The sequence below is a fragment of the Boleophthalmus pectinirostris genome, unplaced genomic scaffold (assembly GCF_026225935.1).
Source record: "Boleophthalmus pectinirostris isolate CB_2022bp ecotype Guang Dong unplaced genomic scaffold, ASM2622593v1 HiC_scaffold_18, whole genome shotgun sequence".
Taxonomy (NCBI): Eukaryota; Metazoa; Chordata; class Actinopteri; order Gobiiformes; family Gobiidae; genus Boleophthalmus; species Boleophthalmus pectinirostris.
This window is the reverse complement of record NW_026571133.1, coordinates 36,283,939-36,294,557: the sequence shown is the minus strand read 5'-3', so window position 1 is coordinate 36,294,557 and position 10,619 is coordinate 36,283,939. Positions and strand designations below refer to the sequence as shown.

The 10,619-nt window shown below is 35.5% G+C and overlaps 2 protein-coding genes across 4 annotated transcripts in view; both read left to right on the top strand.

Annotated features, from left to right (window-relative positions):
* The first annotated feature begins 219 nt into the window (after positions 1 to 219).
* On the top strand, positions 220 to 6,046 carry stoml2 (stomatin (EPB72)-like 2). Its single transcript, XM_020924690.2, has 10 exons — positions 220 to 416; positions 1,322 to 1,474; positions 1,561 to 1,660; positions 2,000 to 2,058; positions 2,141 to 2,242; positions 3,301 to 3,435; positions 3,849 to 3,993; positions 4,827 to 4,906; positions 5,227 to 5,355; positions 5,439 to 6,046. Exons 1-10 carry the CDS (start codon positions 375 to 377, stop codon positions 5,550 to 5,552), a joined length of 1,059 nt encoding a protein of 352 aa, XP_020780349.1. The 5' UTR covers positions 220 to 374; the 3' UTR covers positions 5,553 to 6,046.
* Positions 6,047 to 6,437: 391 nt separating this feature from the next.
* Positions 6,438 to 10,619, top strand: part of pigo (phosphatidylinositol glycan anchor biosynthesis, class O) — an 88,237-nt gene continuing 84,055 nt past the window's right edge. For 2 of the 3 annotated variants that reach the window (XM_055153401.1, XM_055153400.1), the window contains exons 1-4: positions 6,438 to 7,207; positions 8,466 to 8,947; positions 9,668 to 9,811; positions 10,317 to 10,440. In XM_055153401.1, coding sequence (XP_055009376.1) covers positions 8,467 to 8,947; positions 9,668 to 9,811; positions 10,317 to 10,440 — 749 coding nt within the window. In that variant the 5' untranslated portion in view covers positions 6,438 to 7,207; position 8,466. Of the gene's footprint in view, positions 7,208 to 7,254; positions 7,447 to 8,465; positions 8,948 to 9,667; positions 9,812 to 10,316; positions 10,441 to 10,619 lie in introns of those variants that run through there. The other variant, XM_020924611.2, reaches the window with a different exon arrangement.

Sequence of the window (10,619 nt, the reverse complement as noted above, 5' to 3'; positions counted from 1 at the left end):
AAAATCTCAAATGAAAACAATACCGCCGTCTTGTGGACATAAATATTTACTACATGAAATGGATGAAGCGCGTACCATCTTTATTACATTGACGCATAGCTTATTTAATTAAATTGCCACCATAATTCAACGTTTTTTTGAATTGTTGAATAAACCTCTGTTATGACTCTAATCTTGTTAAATTTTTTAGGCTCGGAACTATAGACACAGCGTTCTTCATGGTCGGACGTTCAGGTGTTGCACTGACGTAAGCTATTTCCTGAACAGAAGGGTCATGTCCACAAGCGAGTAGCCGGTGATTATAGATAAATATTACTGAATTTCTGAGTTACATAGATTAGAAAACAAAAGTACTAGGCCCCGGTGTTTGGAGAATGTTGCGGACGCTTTGTCGGAGCGGTGGATTGCTGTTAAAGGTAAAAACACTCACTGATCTGAGGGCTCATGACATTAGCTTGCATCAGACTTCAATACTGCTGTTTCCATTAAGTTATATGATTTGTATTTTATTGTAGTCGTTGTTTTAGCCTATTTTATGTGAAACGACTGCTCATCTTTCAAGTTACAAATTAATTAAATGTAAAAAAAAAAAAAAAAAAAAAATCGAATTCTGCAATACTTAACACTGTGAACTGCAAATCAAGTGTTTATATGACTCTTATATAAAAAGCCATTATTACTATTAAGCTTTGGGAAAGATTTTTGTTTGTTTGTTTGATTATGTTCCATGTCATCTACTAAGATTACTCCTTTAGAACATTTTGTTTTAATCTAGGGTGACCATATTTTCAAAACTCAAACCTGGGACATACTCCCTGTTGGGATGGTTGCTGTAAATAAAATTGTGAAAAGACTGCATAACATTGTCCATTTTCGACTCATTTGTTGGTCACTCATAATCTGAGGGACTTCTGTCAGTACCATTTTCAATTACAATTTTCTGTGTTTTCTTTTGGTAGGTAACAAAGTGGTAAAAAAAAATATAGGGACATCTGGGACATTTCTTATATAAAACTGGGACAAATCACTCGTTTTGAAGAAATCTGCTGGGACAGGGGACACAGGGCTCAAAACTGGGACTGTCCTGGGTAAATAGGAACATCTGGTCACCTTATTTTAAGCAAGTCTCCTGAAACAGAGTTAAAACTGTGGTTTCAGTTGAAATGCACTTGTAATTTTGCTTCATTTTAAATAATTTACTATTTGATTTTCTATTGATTCACAACCCAAGACCATGCTTTGATATTGTTTTTGTCGTTGTTGTTTTTGTTTTACAAGTTTAGACAATGAGTGTGCTATGTCTGTATATGTTTGTCCACAGCAAAGCCAGCGGACGGTACCCAAGCTATGGGTTACTCCAGCTCAGCAAAGATGGGCATCCAGTTTACCCATGAACACTGTGGTCCTGTTTGTACCCCAACAAGAGGCCTGGGTTGTGGAGAGGATGGGTCGCTTTCACCGCATCCTAGAGCCGGTATTACTCTCATTACACTGGTGACATTTTGTATTCTAACATATATTACTTACTTTCTAATGCTTATTTCTCTGTTTTTACTGCAGGGTTTGAACTTTCTTATACCTGTTCTTGACCGGATTCGCTATGTGCAAAGTCTCAAAGAAATTGTAATTGATGTCCCAGAGCAATCAGCAGTATCTCTAGGTGAGTTGCATGCTTCTTTTACTACTTAGTTTTAGGACTGCACAATATATCACAGTTGATTCAATAATTTGAGTTGCTACAATTATCAAATTGCAAAGACCTATTTAGATAATAGAAAATCCTGTACATAAAACAAAATAACTTGTCTTGTCTAGTTTAGATCTCTACAAACATGTTCTGAAATTCATGAAATTCTTGTATTACTTTATCAGTCCATATTTCAGTCTTCTCTCAAATATTTATGCTCCTAGAGTTGTTTACATTGTGCTGCCCTACTTAGTTTAAACTTTTTTTTCTCAAATTGTAATTAATTTAATAAATCTTTTTTTTCCCTCAAAGATAATGTAACACTTCAAATTGATGGAGTGCTTTATTTAAGGATTCTAGATCCATTTAAGGTATGGTAATTTTGTCTAAATATCAGTGAATGACTTAATGATGAATTTAACTGGTTTCATTAAATTTTATATCCTTTTTTAGGCAAGTTATGGAGTTGAAGATCCAGAGTATGCCGTCACGCAGCTGGCACAAACCACCATGCGTTCAGAGCTGGGGAAACTGACGTTGGATAAAGTTTTCAGGGTAACTGGGCGATTTCTTTATGTCAAACTTTAAAAACATATTTTAAAAATTCAGAGTATTGTCGTTTCATGTTTATGTTACAGTAAAAAAAATTATTTTCAATGAAAATAAAAAAAAACTACAACCCTAACTAACCCTACCTACAATTTAGGTTGCTTGATTGCACAGTAATGGGCTCTGTTCACGTTTGGAAACATGCTGATGACAACTTTGGGTGTAGTGACCAACACTGGACGTGCATGGATTTATAATAAAAACACAATTTTGATTATATTTTATTATAGTTTAGATTGTATTATTGTTCTATGTGGGCATCTGATAAAACCATGGATTCAGCAGGTCTACACAACCTGCCAAAGCTTTCCATAGGGGATGTGACTCTGATCGCATCTTCCACAGACAGCTAGTTATAACTGTTGATCTGCCGAACATAATGGAACACTGCAATGACAAATGATCTTTTTTATTATTATTGTTAAGTTAGGCAAATTATAATGCACAAATAGGCAATTTATAAAAGGAAAACAAGCAACAAAAAAAAAGAATACAATATACAATGACATCTAGATGAAGAAAACTAGGCCATTTTCTCAGTTTTCCCAGATTTTGTCAGAGTTACTGTTGCCAGTAGAGCCCAAAGGAAGCCGTCGTTTCGCATGTTTTTGTTTTTGTGACGTAAGTGTGAATAGAGCTCATAAAATGGTAAGAAAAAATATACAAAAAGCTTGGCAATGAGAAGTTCTGTTTAAATGTTATGACCAAGAAAATATGTTTCTTGGTCATTTTGGAGTGCATTCACACATTGTAGTTTAGTCCAGGTTTGATCCCAGTTTATTCATGATGGACTTCTGTTATAGTCCTGGTTTATCCCTGGTGAGGTATATTTAATTATAAATTCATTTTTTCATTTTCATGTGACGTTTGTGCAAGCGTAAACACGCCCTTACAGTTTTCATACTGGTTTAGGGTTAATTGATTAGAAAAATATTACCATAAAATAATGTATAATGACAAAAAGACAAAAATAATATCACATTCCATTAATTGTTTTGTCTTAGGAAAGAGAGTCACTAAATTCAAACATTGTCCACTCAATCAACCAAGCATCAGATGAGTGGGGAATCCGCTGCCTTCGATATGAAATTAAAGACATCCATGTTCCTCCTCGCGTCAAAGAGTCTATGCAAATGCAGGTAAAAACACTCACGTGATTACTTTATAGTTTTATGTAGGCCTGTCACAGTAATTACTACCTTGACTTGATGGTTAAATGAATGATAGATGTAACAATAATTTTGGCCTTGGGGCTAAATAATAATCATGGGTCCTTTGCTTAACTTTTTTTGGGTAATTTTCTTGCAAAATAGTAGCTCTAGATGATTGAATTAATACCTTCAATGAGTCTTAATTGGCACCGTCTACTAAAGTGTTGCAGTCTGCTATTTATTATTTATTGCAGCTCATGCCTCTTATTAATGATATTGTACATTGTTCAGAATATTGTTTGAGGGAAAATCCTGCTTCATGGTTATTATGTCAGTTAGTAGTTATTGTGACAGACCTATTTTTATAGCTTTTTATTCGTTTGTATTCTTATTGGTCTTAGGTAGAAGCAGAGCGTAAGAAAAGGGCCACAGTGCTGGAGTCTGAAGGAACAAGGGAAGCGGCCATTAATGTGGCTGAGGGCCGTAAACAAGCCCAGATTCTGGCTTCAGAGGGTGAAAAGGCCGAGCAGATTAATAAAGCTGCTGGTAAGTACAATGAAGGGCTTTCTATAGTGTTGTTCATTTACAATTGATATGGTTGTGCAATTTTTTATTAAGATCGAGATTAAGCCATACCTGCTTGTAAATGCCAGATTTTGTCCAGATCTTGGAAAGCTAAGAAAGACCAGACCTGGTACTTGACCAGTACTTGAATGTGAGTGGTGGTCGGAGGGGCCAATGGTGTAGATTTGGAGCCTCACTTTTATCACTCTATCCCGGGCAGCTGTGGCTGGACTAGTACCTTCTCGTCTCAGTGTGTGGAGTTAATGAATTATGTATCTTTGAGTGTCCAAAAAAGTCAAATGTCATTTCAGTTGTCAAAGATTAGCTTGGGTTTTTATAATCAAGCAGTAATTATAATTGATAAATCTAAAGCCATGTGCTGTCAGTAAAAGTATGTGGTTTGGAGTAAAATTCTTAACTCCTTAATAGGAACAAATTGAATTATTTATTTTTAGGGGTAAATGGCAATGATTAAAAATAAATCTGCACTTTTTATTGACAACCATCCTTAAATTATCCAATTCTAATTCCCCATATTAGTTCATTTGTGGAAAAAATAATTAAAATTGACCCAAAGTATCAGCCTTAATTATCAGCAGAGAAAGTCGGTTCCTTTTTAATTCTAAACAATCAGTATTGGCATTGGCCATGAAAAAACCTGTATCAGTCAAGCTCTAATTAAAATACTGTACTGATTAGATCTTTTACATTTAAAGTCATTTTATTTGTTTTAAATAACAAAACATAAAATAAATTAGAAAACTGTGATCAATAAAAATGCCAATCACAGTGTTTGTATTTACTGTTTTGTACAGGTGAGGCTCAGGCAGTGCTGGCCAAAGCTGAGGCAAAAGCGAAGGCTATTCGTCTGCTTTCAGATGCTCTGACAGAACAGGTAAACATGCTTTAACTCTTTCGATACCTTTGTTTAGACCTTTTTAAAATTCTGTATACCATTAATACACATTTTTTTCTGTAGCACTTTTGATCAATGAAATTGAAGTGTTTAAAACCCAAAAACCCTGTGTGCGCTTCTTGGATGATTCATTTTTGGCCACTGAGATAAAGCTCCCCACAGGATAATCGTCTAATCTTCTCATTAGAATATTAAGAGTGAAGCAGTGCCCTTAGCTAAACATGTTCTAAGGGCTCTGTGTGTATCTCCTCTCACTTAAAATAGTGATGTGTGGATTAATGACCAATTTGGTTTTACAGAATGGAAACGCTGCTGCATCTCTCAGTGTGGCTGAGCAGTACGTGTTGGCCTTTTCAAATCTGGCCAAAGAGAGCAACACCATCCTTCTACCCTCAAACACTGGGGATATTAGCGGAATGGTCACACAGGTATATTTTTAATTACATGCAGTAAATAAACAAGATTGATATTGATCCATTACCAGCTATTCACAATTACATTTTTGTTATAGGCAATGAGCATTTATAGTACATTGGCAAAGACAAAAACAGCAATACCAAGTTTGGCACCAAAGTCAGAAGATGAGAAGAACGCCGATGAGGAATCTGGGAGCCTGTCAGCATGATTTTTACATTAACTGACTGTTTGAAGTAACTTTTTTGAACACCTTACACGTCTGGGTTCTGAGACATGGAGAGAAAACTAAAGAGACCAGTAGAAAAACTAGACAAAAACAATAATGCGGGATTCTGTATAGCTGGCTATGTCAACCGTAATATTTCCACCAAATCACCGAATTGATTAATTAAATGATGTTGTGTTGAGTCCTTGTATTAAAAGGAACCTTTATTTCCTTTACCAATTAGCAGAAAAAAGTTTGCCACAGAACTTATTACTCATGAAAATGTTCCTATCCTTGACTAAGGTCTTAAAGTGACTGTGTTTACAAAAGGTGTAAAAACAAGTGTAATTCTCATACACTGGATTAGACAGTTTAAGTTATCAGATATGTGGGATATTCAGGAAATGAGTAGACAATGAGATTTATAAACTTCCCCCAACATAATCTATTGTTGTTGTTTTTTTCCTGTTTGGATTTAAATAAAACTATTGTTTGTATATTCTGCATTACTGTCTAGTTAGAACTTCAGTTTATTTTTGTTTTTGAACAGAAAGGCTAAATATAGACTACCTAGTTTTCACCAGAATTTTGTAAAAGGACTAGGAACAGGAGAAGATGCTATTAAAACACTATGTACATGGTCTTTGATTTTAAGAAAGTAAAATAACTATACTTTAATTTCCACCAAACAAAACTGAATAACTGTACCAGAATTATTCAAAATGTGTATTATGAAAATATATTTTGGTGACATGTATTTAGTTGTATGTCATTTTTACTAGGCAGTCTACAACTTTGTAGTTTATGTAAAGTTCAATTGAAAATAAAATCATCATTAGGGCTAAATGCTTAGAATTATACATTTGCTCAACTGAAATACATTGTAACTCGCCATTATGATTTCAGATTACATTCTGGACACCATTTAATTTTTTTTATTGACTCCTGACCTCCATAAATAATAAAGTGACATCCTGTTCTTTTTCCAACAACCCCTCCATTCCCAAAGAGCTCTCTTTCCTCATTCAGAAAAGAAAACCAAAGATCACCGCAATAATTACAAAATACAACAATATTAAAAAAAACAAAAACAAAACAAACGCTATTAAAACATACAGTATTTACAGGAAATATCTATAACGTAACACTATCAGTGTTCCCTGTTTATTATGTTGGACTTAATTTTACTTAGTTAAGTTTAAGTGTGTAAGTGTGTACAGTACACTCTTTTATAGTTGGGTCTTTTAAGTTGCTCCGTGTAGTATATGTGTTGTTTGTGTGGTTTTTTACTGATTGTGTGTTTTTGACGCCCCCGATTGTCCACGACCTTATTGATTTTGTATTTGAGAATATGTTTATGTTGAATTAAAAAAAATAAAAACACCATAAATAATAAACCAAAGCGCCTGACAGCCCAAACGCGGGGCATACATTTCCGTTGTGTTACACTAAACTCGCCCCCCTTGTGTTTCCGCGGTGCTGGAGACACGCATGAGTTCCTAGCTGTCACTGGTGAGTTTATCTGATTGTACGGCGGCTGTCCCAATGAAGGTGAACCGCCCCGTGTTTACCTGCCCCACCTGGACCCTCCTGTGTTTTTAACCCACACATCCCCTCCTCCCCCAGCCCGGAGAGGAAGCACACTCCCCGGCTACAAGGTCAGTCACTCAGTCAATGAGTTGTGTGGTAGTAATAGTAGTGCTGCTAGGTGTAGCTACTAGCGTTTAGTTTACTCAACATTTAATTTAAAGCATGATCCAAAAAGTTTTCCATGGCATAAACGAAGGTAGTATAGCATGGTATTTTATTCAAAGTAATCGGGATTGTTAAAAGGGAATAGTCGGTGTTTTTGTTTTAGTTTTTTTCATTGGAAGCAGGTGCCACTTTTGTATTTGAGGTAAGTTGCAAATTCTAATGGGCTAATTATGTGATACCAGATTTTTTATTAATTCATAAAATTTTTTTGTATCTTTATTACACAAACAATGTAATTTAGTTACTGAATAACAATAATAATTATAAAAATCATAGGCCCATTGCTGCAATACAGGCCAATAGCAACTGTAATTTTTTAGTTTGGAGGTCAGGATCTATGACGAAGCTCCATATGTGATTAAAGATGCACTATATAACTTCTCTGGTGAAAGGTCCACCACCTACTTGTCTACATGGAGATGTTATTACAGTGCCTAGTTGTCTAAAATGTGCTATAGAATAGAATATGCATGTTTTTCAAGCAATAAAAATGGGTATGCAATGAATGTAATGAATTACTTCTGAGTAGGCAGGCGTGTCAATATTGGGCTTCAAATATCTTCAAATATTTAAACATTCTGACTGATTGTATTACAGATGTATTGTGTAGACGTAAATGTATTGTGTTTAACTCATGACATTTGTCTTGATGGTAATGTTGATTAATTATATTTTAGAGAATAATAATTGTACATTTTAGAGGATATTGATGACAGTGACATTTTTAGAAGATAATGATGAATTTGAAATCTTGTATTTATGGAAATTAGAATGTATTAATTTTAATTATTTTAAATGTTTAATGATGAATTGGATAGGGGTTATATTAAAGAGAACCTGTTAACAATGAAATGTTCCGTAATGTATTTTGTACATGCCCAAGGACTGCAGATGGAAAGTAGCTTTTAGCTAAATCTGACACAGAGCATCTTTTGTCTCTGAGTTTAATGTTTTCTGAGCACTGTTCGTGCTTTAAATAAATAAATGAATGCAAGACAGATATGTTCAAGCTATACTGTGAAACATTCATTCCAGGCAAAGCAATGGTAGCTTTATATAGACAAGTGGTTCTAATATTAAAACAACATGTCTAATGGCTAGAATATTTATTTGAATGTTACTCATTGTCTAAAAATGTATATGCATTCTGCTTGTGTCCAGGATGAAGTGGTTTCCTGTGCTCTCCCTTCTCTTTTGGATATGTGCCGTCTACATCACCGGGATCTACCTGTTTGTGGGTGGCTTCTTGCTGGTGAGGATGGAGGTGAATCGGACCAGCAGCTGCCTAGACGCCCTCTATCCCGGACAGGGACCAGAGAGGGACTTTTGCAGAGGACAGCCACGTTTCCACAAAGCTGTCCTTCTCATTATTGATGCCTTGAAGATAGATTTTGCACGATTTGATCCCAACAACACATCACCAAGGCCTTATGAGAACAAACTGCCAGTGTTGGAGGAGACGGTGTCAGCCAAGCCTTCCCATAGCCGCTTGTATCCATTCCGGGCTGACCCTCCTACTACTACAATGCAGAGGATAAAGGGGTTCACTACAGGCTCACTCCCCACGTTTATAGATGTAGGAAATAACTTTGCTTCAAGTGCCATCCTGGAGGACAATCTCATTCAACAACTGGGTCAAGTTGGTAAGACAGTCTTAACTAAGGCTGTACCTGTTGTCTTGTTATTTTAATTAGATCATAAGGCTTTATATGGAACAGAATGGAGGAGGTATGGAGTGAGCAAGCTGAAGATTTGGGAGTGAATGTTAGATCACAGGGATATTTCATATTTTTAAGAGGTTTCACCATGCCCCCTTTTTAGTTCACTAATCGATCAGCAACTACAGCTCTAGTAATTACGTGAGGTCTATTTTATACAGAGAATGTTCTAATTCATACATCCTTACTAGAGACACTTAAAGATGCACTATGGACCTTTACTGGTGGGGGTCCAGCAACTGCTTGTCTGCATGGAGATGTTATTATTTTTCCTGGAATGTTCCACAATATGACATCAGACTCATCAGATATTTTTGTTATTACTTTCAAAAATGCCATGTCACCTTTCCACTAATGATGCTTGGTGATGGCATTGCCCTTTTGTTTCCATGAGAAAAGATAATGGCCATATTCTGGAGCTCTCCAGGCGAGCAATAAATTATCCATGGTGACAAGCTAGTGATCAACCATGTACATAAAAGATTACATAGTGTACCTTTAAATGATCATCTATGAGACAAATTGAAGATTCAGTAATTACATTTTGTTTCAACAGGATATATTAAGTGTGATAGTTTTTAGTGGGTTTGTAAAGCAATATAATTTTTTTGTTCATCATTATTGACTGATTGTCTTGTTTTGCAGGTAAACGAGTGGTGTTCATGGGTGATGACACATGGGAGAATCTTTATCCCAAAAGGTTCCACCGCTCCCTGCCTTTTCCTTCTTTCAACGTGAAGGACCTGCACACTGTGGATGATGGGATTCTGCAGAACATCTACACAACATGTATGTAAAAACACATGCACTTTAATTATTCAGTCCAAAAAGGCAATAAAACTCTGATGTCTGAATGATGATGAATACTCTAGTAGTGTAGTAAATAATAAAACAACAGTTAACTTGATAAGATGGATGAGATCTGATACCTGATCTGATGTCATTTGAACAACCTTGTGTGTTGTTACCTATTGTTAAAGAATCCATTATATATAGTGCTATTACAAAGTACTACTTGTTTTTACTTTTGTCTACTCTAACCACTCTGCCTTACTTTATGTTCTGATTTTGTCCTTCTTCTTTATCAATTTGACTTTGAACAGAGGTTACTTAGTCACTTATTTAACAAGAAATTAATATTCAATAATTGTGCTATTTATATTTGTATGCTCAACCTCCAGGCCTCTGTTCAGTATTAAACAACCAGACCATCATTTTACTTTTCCAAAACTTCAATAAGACCACTATGTGTATTTCTTTTGACAATCTAATTTTCTACTGTTCATTTGCACAGTGGAAGGTGATGACTGGGATGTCCTGGTGGCCCATTTTCTGGGTGTGGATCACTGTGGTCACCGGTTTGGTCCAGACCACCCAGCTATGGCCGACAAGCTCACCCAGATGGATGGTGTTATCAGGTATCACCTTAGATTTTTCATCTTCACATTTACAATCTTACACATTCAGTGTAGTCCTCTAATATTATCCCATTACTTAGCTTTAATTGTGTACATACTGTGAATGAGATAAAAAAATGCTCTTAAGAAATGTGGAAGATACTGTGTGTTAATGTTATGATATTGAAATTTGATAATGA

Coding starts and splice junctions, on each gene's coding strand:
- stoml2 (XM_020924690.2), top strand. CDS start 375: ATGTTGCGGACGCTTTGTCGGAGCGGTGGATTGCTGTTAAAG. Junction 3,436..3,848: donor AAGAGTCTATGCAAATGCAG/GTAAAAACACTC, acceptor TATTGGTCTTAG/GTAGAAGCAGAGCGTAAGAA. Junction 4,907..5,226: donor CAGATGCTCTGACAGAACAG/GTAAACATGCTT, acceptor TTGGTTTTACAG/AATGGAAACGCTGCTGCATC.